Consider the following 20,519-nt stretch of genomic DNA (forward strand, 5'->3'; position numbering starts at 1 on the left):
TTTTAAAAATTATTGAAAAAAGGTAGTCAACTGTTGTGAAATGCAGTGCGTAGTTTCATTTGTGCAGTTTCGTTCAGTAAGTTGAAGAACATTGCAAATTAATTCTTTTACCAGACAGCGCAAAAGACTTGAAAAAAAAAACCTTTGCGATTTCAAAACAAACAATGAGTGTGAGCCGTGTTTTTCTACCATACCTCTATTTTCGTAGGCCACGTTCCATACTCAAAACTACACATCTGGTACGGAGCTAAAAATAGCACGCTTGAATAAAAAACGTCAAAGTTCGCGTTGTGACGTCACAAAAATAGGAGAGATTAAAAGAAGTTCGACTGCCGCAGTTTGCAGAAAAATGCTTTGATCGTACAAGCTCTCCCAGTCAGCAAAGTTGATCTTTTGTACATTGTTTCAATGTCTGCAGCAGACGATAAATCAATGTAAAAAGGACCAGTTTTGCTGGCTGGAACATACACTCATACAGCATAGTGTTATGTAACACAGAACTAGTAAACTCTTTAAAGTTTAACCAGAATTGTAAACAGTTGTAGGAAGTATCTTTTTTTTTAGTAAATTGGTTAAACGAATCAATCGTATAATCATATCAAAACGTCTGGCAAATAGGTGATTCGATTAACCAATTTCGTCTGTATTACTATTCGACAAACAAACGCAGAATTTTTGGTCGTTCGACAAGAAAGAAAAAATCGCAGCCCTGGCTGTGTGTCTCGGGATTTTTAGAGCAAGTTTAATGATGTTTGTTGTTTGAATTTTTTTTTCAATTATTTTTGTTATCACATAAATATCTGTATTTCTATTAGAAAATGTCATTCAAGGGAAAGTTGCTGTCATCTGCTTCAGTTTCTATAGAACTGACTGCCATGGACTATACTTTAAAAACGGATAAAGTATGTTGGTGTCAGCTATCTTCCAACTACTCAATGATGTCCACGATTGCATGTGCTCCTTTGAGCAACTTAAGTGCTATTGAAGAAACGGCGTTACCAGGCGGTTTTTATAGTGAGTTGAATATGTATATTATATATTTGTTTGTTATCGGTCGAATTAGCTAAACTAATATGAGAAATATTATCAGAGTAAACATTTATTACAAAAATTCCTGTAGTCATTATTTTATTAGTTTATTTTGTTCAATCATCAACGGATTAAAATTGGCTTACTACTATCTCCGCATGCTCTTGAGGTAAGTTCAGTGTACTACCACATGAAGTTGTCAAAACTAGAATTTTCTCGTGAGTTTTTAACTGCAGCTGGTTTATTTTCGTAATGAGGCATGTAGGCTAATGAATAGACTGCTCAGTGAACCTCACAAACAAGACGTCAAAATGAGCCGAAATTATCTTTTTTCTAAAAATTATATAAAGCTTTGGTAGAGAGTTTGCTTTGTTGAACCATAGAGAAATAAAACAGAGTAACCTTAGCGGGTTTAACATACTTTTTTTACACACGAAAAATATAACATAATTAAAATAAACTCAAACGTTGTCGACACGTACGTGTGTCCTCATCAGTAATTAAATCTGCAATATACATAGAATGAAAAATCGTAAGATAAATTTGACTTTGCACTACAACTGTAACGACACTTTGGACTGAAAAGCACAAACTGAACAAATGTTACAGGAATGATTGCGAGTAAATTATGTGGTGGGAAACAGATCACATAAGGTGTAAACTACAGGCATTGGACAAACAATTAGAACACACACTAAAGGAACGATGAGCCACAGGCGAATAACTGCCGGTTGACACATGGATTGTTACTTTTGATTCTTAAGGCTTCCATGATCTTAGTCTGAAAATCAGATCAGCCTCGAGAGGTGATTTTGAAGAAAAAGGCCAGATCCTTTTACTCTGCACAAGGAACCTTCTTCATCGAACTTTTTATGCTATGTCCAAATCTGTTTTTCATTTGTCCCTTCCAAATTATTGCGCAAATGCACGCTGCACAGTGCACAGTCTTATTCGACTGTGTTTTAGCACACTCCAGTAAACAAAATGCTTTTTCTACGCTATTGTATGGCATTTCTACATCTAAAAAGTAAAACGCCTGAAAATTAAAAGATAAGATTTTATATTGTATCTGTACATACTGTTAAAATTTGAGATCGTATAAACGATACTTGGCAAAGTTACAAGACTATTTGTAATGACGTCAAATTTTTTGAAACACTTTGTAGTTTGATATTGTACACTTTGCAGATCCCAGCAAAATATGTATCGATTGGCTGACGGACAATCTTTTCTTCATAAACATGCTTTTGCAAAAGATATTTGTCTGCAACATTAGAAGCCGTCCGATGTGTGTGATTATAGCTCGATTCAACTCCGCTGTGATACTGACAAGCCTTGCGGTTGATCCATATGTTGGGTACGTGTCTGATGTAAGAATTACTGTTCTTGATGTATATACGAGTATATTTCATTGAAGTAATTGAAATGACTATTCGAAGTAACTTGTTAGCCTATTTCACCCTGAGTTGGATTTTTAGACTATAGCTAAGTTTACTTTGCACAGTAATTTCATCTCCTTGAGTTTGTATTAACTTGCATTACACTTGGCATTGAGCATTTTGAGCAATGAGAATGTCATTGATTGTAGGTTATATATTTTTTATCAAAGAATTATCTGAAGATTCCACTTCAGGGTAAGGCAGACTGCTTAGGTTAACAAGTCAAAGAATAAAAGAAAATTGGCAACTTCTTTGTGACATTTTGCTCTACAAGTAGCAAAATATTATTGTTAACCTTTTCTTTACTCCATTGCACCTGTTTTTTTTTCTTCCATGTCCCAAGCCCATGAATTCTTGCTCTCTCTCACGTAGCATCAGTTCCAATCGAAATCAATACTGATTACTGATAGCTATCCATTACGTTCAATGTCTTGAAGTAAAACTATTGTTCATAGGAAAGTGTTTGTCTCGGACTCCGGCAACAATGCGAAGCTACTGAGCATGAGCATGACTGGAAGCAACATCACAGCCCTGGTCAAATACAAGATCATCAGCCCCAAAGTTATAACGCTTGATAGATTTGGACAGAGAGTCTATTTTTTAGATGGTAACATCGGTAATTATTAAGTGTAAACTATACCCATCCTTGTAGTAATAACTTGATTTACATATTATTAATAACGTCATGTCCAATGTTTTTAATTCATTGAGAAGAGTGTTGTTTTTTTTTTAAATTCATTGGCAAGCACGTAAATGCTTTGGGAATTTTTGATTGTACGTTACTGATGTTATGGTTAAAACGTAATTTTGATTTATACGAGTAGAACATCGCTGTAATGCAATTTGTGACCTTGGAGCACCGCATTTACGATCTACAGCTTTCCCTTGTCAGGCTTGAATATGAACAAGTTCAACAACAACACGTTCAGGAGACAACAGGGCTGTGGAGTCGGTGGGATTTTGGCTTGTCCAGAGTCAGAGTCGTTAAAAAAAAACGACGGACACAGACTCCGGATCGATAAAAAACAATGAACAATAAAGTTTTTGATTGCAATACATTTTTTCAAAATATTGTTTCTTGTTCTTCCTATTGCGCTCCTAACTTTTACTAGAAAATATAAGTTTTGGTTCTGGTCAGTTTAATGAAAGTCGCTGCTTCAATCTCGATTATGAATTTAGGGAAATTCATTTTCAAAAAAGGAAAAAAGAATAAACATTCTGAAAAATATGGCAAAAGTGAAGTCGGAGTCGGCCAGTTATAAACCGTGGAGTCAGAGTCAAATATTCTTCGCCCGATTCCACAGGCCTGGTTTTTAATCGACTGTTGACATACATTTAGTTGTGTTTAGATTATCTGGAATCAGTTGATTACAACGGAAACCACAGAAAAACCATTCTTCATTCCACGGACAGAAAATATTTGTTCGACATGGTTTACTTCAACGGTTTGTTGTGATGTGCAATTGTTTTTGGCAAACTGCATTCAATACTGTAGATTTCAAGCGTCGATTGCACGCATTGGGTGCTGTCTGACATAATCTTCAATGTTTCGGCAGTTAGTATAATATGTTGTACTGTGATAGTTCGGTGCCTTCTCAGAGCAGTAGCTATGTGAAATTAAATAGAAATAATAGATAAGCAAGATAACACATTGTTCTTGCGTGCAAGTGATTATGATGATACTTTATGAAGTGGAACATCGGTATGGATCGTGCTGAAGTTACACACGATTTATTTTATCTGTTTTCTGCGTCAGTTCACAGAGTTAGCATCACTGATAGCAGCTCTAGTTTACAAGCTAGTGTACTCGGAGTCAAAATTGGAGAACTGCGACTAGTAGGCCAGATTCCATTCCTTTCATTGTATAACCCCGCTCACTTAACAATTTAAAAATTTGTTTGAACCCACATGTTTGAACCAATTATGAAAAGCACGGGTGTGAACACTGAACAATTTAGGAAATCACAAAAAAATTACAGATTTTGATGGTAAATACTGTAGGCCGCGTATCAATCTTTAAGATGTTTTTGGCGCATGGCTTTAAAACGTTTCCCATTCCTGTCTTAGCATTTACGGTACGATATGATTACTAGAACTTGTAAGAAACTGCAGCAAATGTTTACTTAACAATCGTCAATCGTGAGTTGAACATGATTTTGAACTAACTTGTGTAATGGGTGCCATTAAGACAGCGCAGCCTGATAGTTTAGTTTCAATATAAAACATTTATTTTAATCTTTCATACGTTTGTGAAATGAAACCTGCTGCATAATTATGTTTGCTCTTGAAACTATATTGTTGGTTGGCAGTCACCAAAAGATTGTACTTGTAGATACATTTATCTGGCAACCCTGTTTTAGGGCATTTTTTTTCTTTTAAATGCAACGTTACAAAAAAACTAACCAATTATCCTTTCTTGATCAGAACACCAAGATCTACTGATCCTAGGTATCAAATGTTTTGTTCTGAAAAGTGTAATTCAACGTTCTTGGCTGTTTAGCTATCTTGGCAGAAGATTGTCATGAAAATAACAGTTGCAATCGATTATGCAGCTTGTAAAATTTAAAATGAGAAAGTGCTTTGTTATGTAGCTTATGCTGTAGTGTAGGTAGTCGCAGTGGTAATGTTAACAATGTCCGCTTACGAGTATTCTTACTGTGCACTCAAGTATTGTTGTTGCGTTAGCGTGAGTATGCTGAATCACAACAAAAAGAACATTGAAAAATATCGAGCACGGCGCTAGTCAATAGGTTTTATTATTGTTTGAAGATGCAGTACCCGAAAAGTAACGAGAAATTACTTGAAGGAACGAAAACTGTTGGACTGGGTTGTATTTCATAGCTAACATAAGGTACGAAGTTGCAATGACATGCTTGGTTATTGATTTTGATGTTAAATATTTGCTCTCTGCAGCTTCTCTCTACGTCAGCGATTGGATGAACCATAGCTTAATAGAAGTGAACGCATGGCCATCTAGTTCCGTTCAAGAAAATCAAATTATAACTCCATTTCCGAGAAAAATTACCCATCCCGGAGTTGTACGAGTTGTTCATCCTTCGGTTCAAAAAACAGGTGCCTCAGATGTTATTTTTGCAAACACTTACCACCTCTGACCGGTTCTTAGGTGACAAAAGTGATATATCAAAAAATATGTCTAAAGAAGCCTAAGCTGAAATCAAATCCAGCAGCACCAATTTAACGCTTACCAACCTCTATCAAGTTACTCAAGTACAGTATCAACTACAGTAGCACTTATGCTGTATTTTTACATTACAAGGTTTCAGTGTGGCCCGCAGGTTGCACTTGTCTGCAATAGAACAATAATGTCATTCTGATCTAGATGGATTGTGACAGCACACAGTACAATACCTATAGGAGACTATATGGCCTTAGCTTTTTAAAAGATTTGATTTAAAACAACAAATTCTTTTCTTTCACCGCCGACGTATTTGATTTGTATTTTTCCAACACTACTTCGTGTCACTCAAACAGCAATTTTTTCCCATTTTTGCATGATTGTCACTTTTTAGTACATAAATTACTATGAAATGCAGTATTTATGGCTGTGTTTGTTTTGTATCACTATTAGCTTGAAACCCTACCTGACCTACATGTTATCACCATTATATTATAACTTGCTTTCCCTTAGTCACTTAGTGAATACTTCTGTGTCAAAGCAGTACGTTGCATTTTGTTGGATTTTTTTAGTTACTTTTCAGTCCAAGGCGGGATTTCCCACTTGGGGAAAATTATATTTACGTATCATTATGAATGATTGTGATAAATACTCAAATTCTGATCTAACCACAGCTGATAAGTTAGCAAGGGTAAGTTGGCAATTTGTTTTAACTATAGCTCAATCAATTGAAAGTACATTAATACACACTCGAGTTGCTTCAATCAGTTCTTTTTGTATCAGCTTCAAAGCATAGTTGCAGCGACATGGGTTGTGAATATATATGTATCCTGGATGCGCAAAGCGATGGTTCTGTCGGGGGAAAGTGTTTTTGCCCTGCTGGGTATTCCATGAATGACAACGGCAGAAACTGTACAAGTTAGTACGTTTTTTCATAACTGTTTAGGAATACGTAGCAGTATTGATAGTTAAAAAGTTATTTTTTAACTATCACTTGTATTGATAGTTAAAAAACTTTCCTTGAAGAAGACACCTTCAAATCGTCTAGATAAAATCTCTTCGTCATCACACTCAGACCTAACCTTAAATAAAATGATTGATTCTAAATCGCGTCCTTATGAACTTTATGAATTTATGAACAATTACGTTGATGTCAGTGACCAGCATGCACCGGTGGTGCACCTAAAACGTCACAGCGCATTATTGCTTTTTATGATTGCCCGGACCTTCATGAGGTGTTGACATTGCATACCGTACCCAAATTCGGGGACAGTGCGCTTGCTGCTACTACAATGGCAAGGTGCTATTTGAATTGCTGCTTCACTAAAAAGATTCAAGGAACACGTTGGACGATTTTTAGTTGCACTGCTTGCCTTAAGTTGAATACAATGATATCTTTTGCAATTTTATTTTGAGATGTTTTGTTTGCAGGATCATCTACGCAACAGAACGTTCTTCTTTATAGCAAAGGGGATCCTGGTGAAATTAATGCCATTTCCTTGTTTGCTGTTGACCAGGCAAAGGGAAGCCTTCCCATGCTCCCAATAGAAAACTTGCACAACCCGAGAGCTTTTGATTATTTCAGGTATTGACGGACTTGCATTAGGTTGCACTTTTTGCTGTGTGTCAGGTGTGTGACGGTTTCATTTTTGCTAAGCAAAAAAACTGTACACAGGATGAAGTGTTCGATGAATGCATTCTTCAAATTTAGCTTTTTTGAATAGTTTTCACGCACTTTTAATGCGTAAGTTCTTACCCAAATGATGAAACCAGCTCGAATGCTCGATTATGCAAACGAATAACTTCCAGCTTCCTACCATATTTTGTTGCTATTAGAGATCATGAAGGTGATGATTGGATTGTCGTTGGTGATATATCTCAATATCAGCCTGACCAAGAGGTAGGCATTGTTGTTTCAGCTCTAAACGTAATCGTTCATCTAACCATAGCAGTGTGCCAGTGCTGTGAAATTTCTGCATTTATCAAGGTACCGCATTGCAAATTTAAACTGGGAACGTTTTTTACAACATCATTCTGGCAGCTCGACCTTTTCGTGTGTTGTGCAGACTTCGTTGTTCACAATGTATCATGATTTCGTTGTAGCCCGTCTAGGACACCAAACTATCATTAAATATTTTTTTTATTTTTCTGCATTGAGAAAATTTTGCTGTAGTCACAATTACAAAAGCACGAATTATGTTTTGTTTTGTCAAACAAACAAACTTAATCAACAAAACTGCCATTCATGTTTTATCTTGTTTCGTTAACAAGGATATTTCATTGAAACCTTATCACCTTTCCAGGTGTTCTCTTCGTCTGTTCATAACTGTGAGGGCTTAGCAGTTGATTGGATGAGTGAGAATGTCTATTGGACTGATAACGGTTTCAACACCATCAGCATGACTTCTTTGCGAAGTTCAAAGTTGGCCGTAAATAAAGATTTCAGAAGATATCCTAAAGTGCATTTATTTGATCCAACTAAACTAAACAGAAAAACTCTTATTAAAACTGGTGACAATAAGCATCCAAGAGGCATAGCCGTTCATCCTAAGATAGGGTAAGCACTGTAAATTTACTTTGACAGCATGCTTGTATCTACTCAGTGTGTCATACTTGCAAACTGCTACAAAATGCATTCAGGGCATATGAGCAGGTTGCGCACAGTTTCAAAATACATCCTTTTGACAAACAAGTGTTAAAAGTCAATAATAGTCTGTGTAAATGCGTATCTACGAATCTGGGTTGCAAAATGTATAAAATTAGGCTGATCTCAGCTATCCGGAGCTGTTTTTTCAGACGTTAACAAATCAAAATTGCGGAATATTTTAACTTCAAACAATTCTATTTGATAAACCACATATGCTTTCCATGACTTAAGTGACTACTCTAGCCGTCTTCCTAACATCGTAGCCTACATTAATTGCAAGACAGAAACGACTTTCGATACGGTAGCTTTTTTGTTTGCATTTATTAAATTCTTGATTGAACTATAAAATTCAGTTTTTGTTAAAGTTTGAACAGCCACATCCATGATAGGGAAAAATGGTGACCATTCTAGGTCAGATTCAACTAAAAAAATATGAGGGTCACCCGACTCCACCTATCACCACATCCACACCCCCTTAAATTCGGTTTAGTAAAATCGCTATAACTTAAAAACTAAAGAAGAAAATCACGTAGGCTAGTGTTTGATATTAAATTTTTTGTATCTCCTGAAGTTTGTTCAAATATGCAAAGAAAAAATGTTTTAAAAAATGTCTACATAGTTGACACGCCGTAGGTGTAACAAAAGCTACAAAAAGCACGGACAAATAACGGAATTGAAACTTAGCTATTCCAAAATATTAAGTCAAAGTAATTTTAATCCAACTAATGTGAGGGTGATAGTATCTGTTCGTGTAATTATGCTCTGTTATGTAAGGGGAAATATTGCAATCCTGATTCACATCAAACTAAGTGTTTGTCACATCTTCGAAGCCTTCCTTTAAGTCAGTGGTTCCCAACCTTTTTGTTGTCACGGACCCCTTTAGACAAATTATTAATTCTGCGGACCCCTACCTAAATTTTGCCTGAAACTCAATTAACATACTATTGACCTGGGGTGGGCAAAGTTGTTCAAAGAAAGAGCCGCTTGCGGATAAACCATAAACACCGGCGAGCTGCAAAATCAGTTGACACAAAATAACAAAACAGCAATAAAAACGATTGTTTATCCATATCAGTTTTGTACTTGACTCGCTAATCTCTGAAAATTTGGACGATAAGTTGTTAATGCTGTGCGAATTAATTCTTCCAAGCGTGCATTTGTCAAGGTTGCACAATGTTTTGATTTTACAAAGTTATAAATTCCTATAAAAATGAATAAGTAAATTCTGGTGTACTTCTAAGCTTCAACTAATCGCTGCTTAGCGACTTTATGAAACTTCCAATTGTTGCGTACTGAATGCAAAATGAGCCAGGAGAGGCACAATTTTGCTTTGCAACGTCACAATTCCATTGTTTAACAATGGCTACAGTAAAAGAGAGACTCCTTTTTGATCTTGTATTGTATTGGGTGCAAATTAAATTTTGAAGAAAGTGTAAGTAACAAATTTTAATTCTTACCAAATGATTTTCGCGCCCCTGTCAATGTGGCGCCTATGGCTCGAGCAGTGCCGGTCTTAGGGTATTTCGGGCCCTGTGCGGAATATGCTTTGCGGGCCCCAAAGAGAATGATCCAATTCAGTGGCGTAGCTAGGTATTTTTAAAGGGGAGGAGGTGATTTGACGGTCGGAGGGACACCAAGGGGCGGGGGGTCTGAGGGGCCTCCCCCAGAAAATTTTGAAAATTTACTTTGAATTTGGGGCATTTTGAGAGCATGTTCAACAAAAATTTGGGTATAAATATTACTGTAAAATGGTGCTGTCGGTGGCATAGCAAAAAGAATAAGATCATGCTTTCTTTGGCATTTTTCGGAAATAAAGCTATGTTTCTATGTTGAGTCTGGATGCAACCTATTTCGTCCCCTGAAAAATTCGTACCCTGATTTCGTACCCTGAAATCGGAGTAACAAAATCGAATTTCGACCTATTTCGTCCCCTAAAAGGATCGAGAGAAATTTTGAAATGTTTGCGGCAACTCCGATCAGCGACTTCGGCTCTGTTTTTTTTCTCGATCTTTTCAGGGTACGAAATGTTCAGGGGACGAAATAGGTTGCACCCGTTGAGTCTCCTTGTTGCTAATTCCTTTGTTGAATTAACTTGTTGAATTTTTCCATTGGTAATGACAAAATTACTGCATTTTCTGAGTAAGTTGCGGGCCCCCTAATTTGCGGGCCCTGTGCGATTGCACGGTTTGCACACCCCGAAGACCGGCACTGGCTCGAGCCATGCCTACCATACCCTAGGTACGCCACTGCTTGGTTGACAGCTCGAGATATTTATAATACATATTTATAAAGTATAATCTTAATTTTTTCGTAATATTACGATTCAATACAAGAGCCACAATTGCTCAAATAAGAAAATGAATGAATTGTTCAAGAAATGTCAGCAGTATTTGAATATTAAGGTGACCCAAAGTGTCATGCCGAAACTTTTTCAACGTAAGCAAATTTAATGAGAGGGCTGTTGTTGCCTTTCCTGAACTAAACGACTGAACTGTGGTTGAGTTTTTGACAATGCAACACGCATGTCATCTTCAACGTCCAGGCGATTTCAATGTTTAGTTTTTATTGTAACAAGAGCTGAGCATCCTGCCTCGCAAAGGTAAGATGTACGCCACGGTAGTAGATGTATTGTGGTAGATGTAGTTTGATGTCAATGTACACACTGTGGGCAGCAGCATAGATTTATTTTAATGCATACCCGTACAGTTTATTCTTGCGGGCTTGAGCTTGACACATTTGCATTTAAAGAGAAAAATAAAAGTAAGAAGATCGCTTTTCGTTTTCATCAATGTAATCACGGACCCCCAAATGCTTTCTCACGGACCCCCAAGGGGTCCACGAACCCCAGGTTGGGAACCACTGCTTTAAGTTGTAGTCTTTTAAAAAACATATACTGTACATTTTCTGTTTGTTGCACGTTTTGGTCACCTAACAGTTTTTCTGGTTTGTAAAACCTGGTTGTTACCAAAGGCTACAAAGTGTATGGAGTCACTGGTGTGTGACGTAGCTTTGTCAAGGTTGGCTTTTATTTGAGAGTTTACGATGAATTGTATTATTTACTAGTCTCATGTACTGGACCGTGTGGGTCCCGCGTGGCTGGTCTGACACGCTTCAAAATGGCCGCATAGAGCAAGCATGGATGGACGGAACTCACAAGAAAATTGTAGTGTCAGGTAAGGCTTGTCTCGTGTCAGGACTTTTGTTTTGATGGTTAGTTTCCACCCAATTTTGTCTTGCAATTTTCTATTAAATTATTTTTGCATGAATTCATTAATACAAATTCAACTTCATGCAATAAAGAGATAAATAAACGAAGAAACGAAACAAATCCACTAAAACGTCTAAACATGATGTCAAGAAAATGAAATATCTTCTGACAGGTGTCAAACCCACAACAATGCTTGATATGAACGACTCGGATACATGTCTTGTAATGCAAAGGAATTTATTCTCACACGAGTCGGTTCAATCATAAACAGCTAAAAATCGATTTCGATCAGCTATAGTAGCTGGATCATCTTCAGTTAAGCTTATTCAAATAGAATCAAGTTTCTATTTGAATAAGCTTAACTGAAGATGATCTAGCTACTAGCTGATCGAAATCGATTTTTAGCTATTTATGATTGAACTGACTCGTGTGAGAATAAATTCCTTTGCTAAACATGATGTGGTTCATTTTAAAAACTAAACTTTAACTCAAATTTTTTTTCTAAAGTAATAGGCTGCAATCGCACCAATATAGGCAAAAGTACGTTTATAAAATCAATTAATCCGCATTGCCTTTCTTCCCAGCGCTGATGTTGCTACCTTAGTCTATACAGGATATATGTAATTGTGTATACTTGGTGTTAGGGCTCGTTTGCAGCCGGGTAAAAATCATCAAAATGTATTAAATTTTCAAAAGCAAAATACTTGGATAAAAAACAACCTGTCCTTCACCCTACTAAATGTTTCTAATAAAAGAAGCGAACTGCCTTGCTTTGGACATCTTTCCCGACTGTATCATAATGAAATTTTACACTGTTTGCATTCAACAAATGCACTGTTTTACAAATATCAATCACACTTAAAACAAAAACTCCATTCTGCAAGGTTGTTTTTTGGAGAACATGTCTTCTTCGATTGAACCTTCTTCACCACTCCAAGAGTCGAGGGCTCTGCCTTGGATACACGACCTACTACCGCGGTCCGAATGACTCCATCCCATGTCCGCATGGCACGAATGACGCAAGGCCTGAATGGCTCAAGGCCTTATTACGCAATGCATAAATGACGCGAGACTTGGTTATTTCTTACTAAAATTAATTGTTTTATTGAATACACTACTAATTTCATTTGCCACCGTAGCAATTTCAATTTTTATTTTTTACACAAACAAAAATATAAAATTGTTCTCTTGAATTCGTGAAAGTGCCACTAATTTATTTGTTGCTTTTTTAATCTTAATGGAAACGTCTGCAGAGAAATCTTATTAGTCAGAAACATCTGGCAAACTCAAAATGTTAGTCTGGCTTTCCGCAGTTAATGTCGTTCCTCTCTGGTTATGGAACAACACAGGAGGTCAGTTACACTCTTCTGTTTTCGAAAACGACCGATTAGGTTCGGACGCGCACGCAGTCAAACAGCGATATTTAACTTGAGATGAATATTTAGAATAATTTAGTCATAGGCAATTTTTCATCTATAACATACGAAGTTGTACCCATTATTCAATAAACGTATTTGTATTAAAACCTGGCAATTTTTACTTTGTGCGCAACATGAAAAACTCTTGATTTTCATAAATTCGATAAAAAAGGTTTTGAAAAACTAATTATTGAAAGTAGGTTACGGTTCAATCGAAAACTTCACTCTGCCAATCTTGGTAACCGGCCCTGCGTCAAAAGCCTAGCTACAAGTGTGCGAAACTACCAGGAGTAACCTACTAAAGGCTTCGCCAGTCCGAGGATAAAGATTCAAAGCCAAACCTGTTCCTGTAGTGTAGTCACGAAGATGAAATACTGTGGATTCAACTCGACACGAGCCTAGTTTTGCTTTTGTCATACGGCCTCAGTAGGCTGATAAACAACAAAAGCCTAGCATAAGACGCTGTGCTACTGAGGAGAGTGATTTACATTTTTATAAATCGTGTGCAATTTAAAACTTAGTTGTGCAGAAACAACAGTTTCAAGTGATTATGAAGTAATGCATTTTGTACTAATTAACCTTAGTGAAAAAATTTGAAGAGAAATTTTAACAATTAAAACAGTCTGACAAACTCTAAGTGTAAATCTGGCCTGCCCCATTCGATTTCGTTTGTTGCTGCTCCATGAACAAGCACAGTAAGTCAGTTACATCTTATTAAAAAAAACAATTAACTCAGTCATAAATAACCAAGTCTCGCGTCATTTTTGTATTGCGGCATTCATGTCTTGCATCATTCAGATGTTACGTCATTCGGGTCTTATGTCATTCGTGCCTTGCTGCCTATGGATGGCGTCATTCGTTTTTGCGTCATTTGGCGTTAACTATTAAGTCGTGTACCGCTCTGCCTTTTACCACCATTGAGTACTGAGTAGTGGTGGTGTGGTGACTCATTCTCTAGATGCTTGGGCAGATATCGAGCAGCCACTGAATTGATTTGTAATCAGGTTCACGCAGACCACGCACACTATTTGGCACATGATAGAATAAGACGGCGCCGTTGCTGATGGTATGGTCTGCGGTTAGTTTCTCTGTGCCACATTCACATTGAAGATGGAGCCATTCCCCATTTGTGCAATGTGCATGTTGCAGCGGAATAGTTTAACGCCGGTACGCATGCGGTTGAGCCACACTCAGGCCTTCTTTGGCAAAAGCTTTCCGGTTGGGTGGGGGCCAGTGTCGGAGATGAAACTTTGGACTCTTGAGGATTTCTTCTACTCTGAGCTCCATTGGTGGTCCGCGAAGGTAGCCGCACTGATGGATTGGTCTTCAGCATGTTATCCTTTTGTAATAAAAAATGTTTTGCTTCCGAAGATGTTCAAAAGTGTCTAAACGTTCTCTACAATTAAACTGAAATGCACAATTATTCAACTCAAACAAAGAAATATTGTAAAATTTAAACCATAAAATCCGTTGACGAATGCATAAAAATGTTAAAATAAAGTTATTGCATCTTCGTAGTTTTGCTCCGTCATCTTGTTGTCTGGTGTAGATGACGTCACCCAAATCAAAACACAGTTTCCTTGTTGTGCGCTGCTGCAATTCATCACAGTTAAACTTTAGTCCGAATTGCACTGCATTGTCATGTTTTACCCGATGCTGCAGTTGGTGTCATTTGAAGCTTGTTTGTCAAGGTATTGTTTATATAGGGTTTGTCTTTTGCTACTGCATAATTCAAGTGTGCACAATTTATCTCTAACGAAAATTACATTTACGAAACTCATTTTCATTTATGCGGTAGTATAGTAACTTTACTTATTTTTATCAGTAGGCCTACAGTTTTATGTAAGTATTTAATGTTATTACGACGTAAAGTTAGATTAAGAGGTTAGCTTGTTGTACAAATGCCAGTATTTGATGAATACAAAATACAGTAGATGTACAGTGCACACTGCACACGGTATATTAATCTGGTCTAGCCTTACTCAAGCAATTCTTAATTGTTGCACATGAAAAACAGCAGATAGTTACTTTGACATTTAGATGGAATATTTTAGATGAAAAACAGCAGATGTGTAAGTGGATTGACTGGATTACTTTATTCAATGAAATTATTGTGTTTAGATAAGATTTTAAAGAAACGCTTCTTTTGCAGCCATAAAGATTTTGCGTCAGTTGTAATAAAAACGCTTCTCAATAAATTTATCATCAAGTTTTCAATGCAGTTTATTGTTTAATTGATTGTGTCATTTTTACGCTAGATTTTATTTATTCGTGCCATCTTTTCACTGGGTGGAATGAATAAAAAACAAACTTAAGCAGAACTAATGAGCACGAATAATTTTTTTTCGTTTTCTATCCGCATGAATTCTTCTATCAGACGATGACGTGGTTTGGCCGAACGGGCTCACAATCGACTACAAGCGCAACATGCTGTACTGGGTGGATGCTTACCGGGATAGGATCGAATGCATTTTCCTTAATGGGACTGGCAGGAAGGTATGGTGAACACGTGGTAGGAACGACCGTTTTGTGCATTTTGTTTGTTCATTGTCACGATGAAGAGACTTGAAATATTGCTCAAAGTTGTTTACCACAGAGATGTTCGAACAATTTGAAATGTTTGTGTAGTCTTAGAGATATTCCGTCACTATTGCGATATGGTACGGTACTCTGCATGATTAACAATGTTTGCGGGGCGTTTTATCAAAAACTTTTATGCTGGCCTTCCGGTCATAGCCTTATCGTGATATGATTATTCCTTTCTAGTTGTTGGCGTCGAAATTATCTGAGCCATTTCGTAGCTTTATCAGTCACGGATTTTCCGTCGCTGTTTACGAAAACTACGTTACATCCGGAGAACCGGCAAGCCTCGTAGGTCGGTTCTTGTACTGGACTGAGTACAGAGAGGGCCACATATACAGACTGGATCTTGATGTTGTGTTTGCTGGTGACAACGTGACGAGGGATGCTGTGCAGCGGATAGCCACCGATTCCGAGCCATTGCTCCATGTGAGTTGTTTGTGACGTTTAAAATTAAGAAAAAGTTGCGACAGGACTAAGTCTATTTGCACCGTTTCAGTTGTCACTTTCACCGAGTCCTAGAAGGTATTGAGATGAGGACTTAGAACTCTTTGATTGGGCTGTAGTCTGCTCACGCAAAGTAGTAAAGTCTGAATCATTTTCATAATCCAGTGTTTGTAATCTTACGCAGGGAAATGTGTTGCTTGGTGTTTCGGCATAACTACTTTATAATGTGATCATGCAACTTTGATATCGTAACGTATCATAACATTTCATCATATGATGTGCCTGTTATTATGGCTACCAGCCAGGAAATAAGGCATATTTAGCATTAATTCAGCGTCTGCAAACGTTGAATGAATGTAGAAAATACTAGTTGTTTTTCTGGGAACTGTTTAATTTGGCTAGTTGCATGACTCGAAGGCGCCCCTTTCGTTCAGTAGAGATATTTATTTAAAGTAAACCTTTAATTGGCCAATCGTCAAGTGAATAACTCATTAAACTGGTGGAACGCTTCAATTTAGTTTATTTTTTAATGTAACCGCAATTCACAAACAAGCTCAAACAACATAATCGCTAAACGTTGTTGAATAAAACACATACCAGCTATACGTATTTAATGTTGATATTACACCGCAGAGCGACCAAGTCGCAGTGGTCTCTACAAACATAACTTACCCAGTGTCGAGTGTCGACTATGCTAGTCCAATAATAAAGGTAGTGAATGGAGGTCATTTCTTTATTAATACGTATAACGGAAATGTGCAGATTTCCGTATTCGATCCATCGTCTAAAGATGGCACTAACGCTTGTTCGAAGTCCCGTTGTGATGAATATTGTGTTCCGGTTCCCGTCCCCCCCCTTTACACTTGCTTGTGTCCGGACAACAAACGGTTAACCGCTGATAACACGTCGTGTGAAGGTGAATATGAGTTTAGACCTGTGATGTTATCAATGCTGCGTATTTACATTGTTTAGAAAAAAAACTCATTGCACCGAATAAATCGTTGACAGGTAAATATTTATAAGCATACAGACTTAATACTGATCGCTAGCTATGTTACATTTTGTGAGCAATTTCCAAAAGGCTGGCCTACTTTGTTTCCTTGAGCCTTTCAAAAGTACAGAACTGTCGTGTTTGTTGAGGTCACTAACAGTTTGGTAAACTTGTTGCAGTTGTTTTGGTTTGATAATACTACAGACAAAAATTGAAAACTTCACGCACAACCAGCACCAATGGAGCACTGCATGCAGCGGGAGCTCTGCAAGCTCAAACAAACCTCAACACTACATGGTCTTCAATAATTAACGTTATAACTTCAAACAACTGTATTTAACAAATGGTAGACAATTTTTGAGTAATAAACATATAATATTATTGTCAAATAAATAAATATTCAGGAAAAACAAGTTTTACTCAATGTGTCCGCCATTTGGCGTCGATAACAAGTCGGAGACGCTTCGAAAAGGACCTGCAAGAGTCATGAATAATTCTTTGAGGTATTTTGGCTCATTCTTTTTTCAGATAAGCCTTCAGCGCTTCCAAACTGTGGTGGTGTTTTGTTTAGTCGAAACCTTGCTCTCCAGGTAAGACCAGATGTCAACGTCTAGGGGGTTCAGGTCTGGGGATGAAGGAGGCCATTCTTCCTTGGAAATGAAGTACGGCACATTGGCTGAAAGCCAGTTTTAGGTTCTCTTAGCACCATGTGAAGGGGCAAAATCTTGTTGGAATGACCAATTACGTTTTTTGAAGTGTTTCTTTGCCTAAGGCAACAATGAACTCTCAAGAAAGCATGCAACTGTGGTGCAGAGGAACAGACAGCAGATCACATCCTCTACCACTGCCCGACGTTTACTCCTCCAAGGGCAGTTGGCCTGTCAACGCTGGAGGACTCTACAATCAAGTGGCTGCTCGAAGAATGCCTGGACATTTGACCCTAATGAAATGTAGTCCAAAAAAAACAACCTCTCTAACGAAAGAAGAAGAACCCTCAAGAATATCCAGGGGTCGATCTTAACTTTTTTTTTCGCTAGCCCACCGGACTAGTTGCTCCCCGTTTTCACTAGCCCGCACGATTTTTCACTAGTCCGACCAGTTTACTGACTTTTCACTTGTCTGATGACGTATTAACAATAGCGATAACTACCTAGCTAACACTCAGCGTTAGACACTTTGTACTGTAGTAACGTTGAATCAGCATTTGATCATCAGGATTTGCTTCTAGTTTGCATACTTCATTCATTTAATCGTATAATTGTGCCTGTTAGCGAAAAGAGAATGTCTCTTCTTTGCTTCACATAATTGTCTTCAATGTTCAAAGGCGAAATGAAGCAGAGGTGAGACATACGCATGCGATCAAAACAAAGACAAGTGTCTGTAATCCCAGGCCGCCATAAGCTAATAAACATCGCACTACAAAAAAAACCAATTTTCGTACAGCTGGGCTTCATTAAAACAGAAGAGCACACAAAAGGAATAATCACACTTCCCAATAAAGAAGTTTAAATGCTTTTGATGTCATCCGTAGGCGACTAGCTTTCCAAGGAATGGACACGGACAAATTATTTCGGCTTGAGAAGGAAGTGTTGGAAAGCATGTCCAAAAGTTTAAACCAGAAAACTTTGGAGAATTTTTTTTTAAATTGCTGAAAAAAAAACAGCCTACTGTTGTGAAATGCAGTGCATAATTTCATTTGTGCAGTTTCGTTCAGTTGAAGAACATTGCAAATTAATTATTTTACCAGACAGCGCAAAAGACTTGAAAAAAAAACTTTGCGATTTCAAAACAAACAATGAGTGTGAGCTGTGTTTTCTACCATACCACTATTTTCGTAGGCCACGTTCCATACTCAAAACTTCACAGCTGGCACGGAGCTAAAAATAGCACGCTTGAATCAAAAACATCAACGTCAAAGTTGGCGTTGTGACATCACAGATATCGTTGAGATGAAAAGAAGTCCGATTGCCACAGTTTGCAGAAAAATGCTTTCATCATAAATGCTCTCCCAGTCAGCAAAGCTGGTCTTTTTAACATTGTTTCAACGTCTGCAGATGATAAATCAATGTAAAAAGGACCAGTTTTGCTGGTTGGAAAATACAGCATAGTGTTATGTAACACAGAATTAGTAAACTCTTTAAAGTTTAACCAGAATTGTAAACAGCTGTAGGCAGGGCCTCTGAGAGAAGTTTTCATCAAGGGTACGAAGAGTCATTCCGGGCCCCCCTCTCACTCCGGGCCCCCCTCGTCTTGGACAAAGCGCGTGATGTTTGCTTAGGCGTACCGCGTATTGCACACCATACAACATTTTACTGCAGAATTAGACATCTGTGCGATATAATAGTATCAGACTGCAATAAAACTATTACTTAATTTTAATAGGCTATGCACAATAATATTGAATATAAAAGATCAATGTGTCACTTACCTTATATGATATAGGCCTACCCTGCCCTGCTGCCAGATAAGAAAAAACTGAGCATCATAAAATACAAGTTTATAGGAACAGAGAATGGGATTGGCCTATTCTAAATTAAATTCTATTCCTATGCATCTGAATAATGACAGTTCAGTTTATTTTTGTTTTGTTGGCGAAAAAGAAAAGAACTAAAATATACAAAAACACAATAGGCTAAACACAAATAATTCGCACAACAAGGATGGCAGCGAAAGACCAAAAGGTCACCAAAGTCAGCTGCCACCCAAACATTTAAACAAAAGACCCAAAATTAAGAATATTAACACATAAGCATAATACCAGCACTTTACACAATACATCAACATAAAAAAAAAAACTGTGCAGAGAAATAAGCAGATGATATGTTTCAGGAGTGATCATTGTACAAATTCATTAATAAACATTTATATATATATATTTAAATTTAAAAGCATTATAACACTTTTCCTGTATTTCTTTTGGTATTTGATTCCATAGTTTCACTCCATTAAAACATAGCATCTTCTTACCAGAGTTTGACGTTGCAGAACATAAATGACCGGGCGCCACAATGCTCTGCACCTAAATATCCTGACACCACAGTGTGCGCGCCTATTTGACCGGCGCCTAATTGTCTGCACCTAAAAGACGTGGACCACATACAGCCAGTAGGCTACTATTGTACAAAGAGGATAATTTGTACAGTTTAACAACTTCATAACAGTATAATGTGCTATTACTGTAGAACTGTGATGTAATGGACCAACACTCTGGTCAGTTTTTTTTCTCCAAGGCATTTGGATGTAACAGATGTCAGATTTCTGATACAGGAAAGGACAAAAAATGCTGCCCATGAATAGTCCATTATATCCAAATTCTGCTGAACATAAAAAATTCACTATTTATATATAGTTATTAAACAATCAGTCCGTCATTTAACATGCACAAAATTTTGCTGAGATTGAGAATGACAATGACCGTCCAAAAGCAAAAAAGCTCAAGTACTTTCAAAAGTTCACGCTTCAACAGGCTCAAGAGCATCAAATTAGTAGCTGTAGTATGGTACGATTGCAAGTTAGCCCACAATCAAAACTAAATATAGTGTAATACTTGTACTACAATAACTTCATGATCGGTATTTAGTTACTAGTTAGCATAACAGCTTGTCTGGACTTTTCTTTCAAAAA

General features: G+C 37.4%; 1 protein-coding gene across 1 annotated transcript in view; it reads left to right on the top strand.

Annotated features, from left to right (window-relative positions):
• Positions 1-20,519, top strand: part of LOC145773751 (prolow-density lipoprotein receptor-related protein 1-like) — a 163,258-nt gene that overhangs the window by 18,259 nt on the left and 124,480 nt on the right. The window contains exons 7-19 of the mRNA XM_082584884.1: positions 816-1,014; positions 2,218-2,386; positions 2,924-3,084; positions 3,818-3,913; positions 5,382-5,540; positions 6,388-6,522; positions 7,036-7,189; positions 7,414-7,504; positions 7,908-8,161; positions 11,315-11,424; positions 15,255-15,373; positions 15,644-15,886; positions 16,667-16,820. Of these exons, the coding sequence (XP_082441010.1) occupies positions 816-1,014; positions 2,218-2,386; positions 2,924-3,084; positions 3,818-3,913; positions 5,382-5,540; positions 6,388-6,522; positions 7,036-7,189; positions 7,414-7,504; positions 7,908-8,161; positions 11,315-11,424; positions 15,255-15,373; positions 15,644-15,886; positions 16,667-16,820 (2,044 nt within the window). The remainder of the gene's footprint in view (positions 1-815; positions 1,015-2,217; positions 2,387-2,923; positions 3,085-3,817; positions 3,914-5,381; positions 5,541-6,387; positions 6,523-7,035; positions 7,190-7,413; positions 7,505-7,907; positions 8,162-11,314; positions 11,425-15,254; positions 15,374-15,643; positions 15,887-16,666; positions 16,821-20,519) is intronic.

Source organism: Aplidium turbinatum, chromosome 7, assembly GCF_918807975.1.
Source record: "Aplidium turbinatum chromosome 7, kaAplTurb1.1, whole genome shotgun sequence".
In the NCBI taxonomy this organism is placed as follows: domain Eukaryota; kingdom Metazoa; phylum Chordata; class Ascidiacea; order Aplousobranchia; family Polyclinidae; genus Aplidium; species Aplidium turbinatum.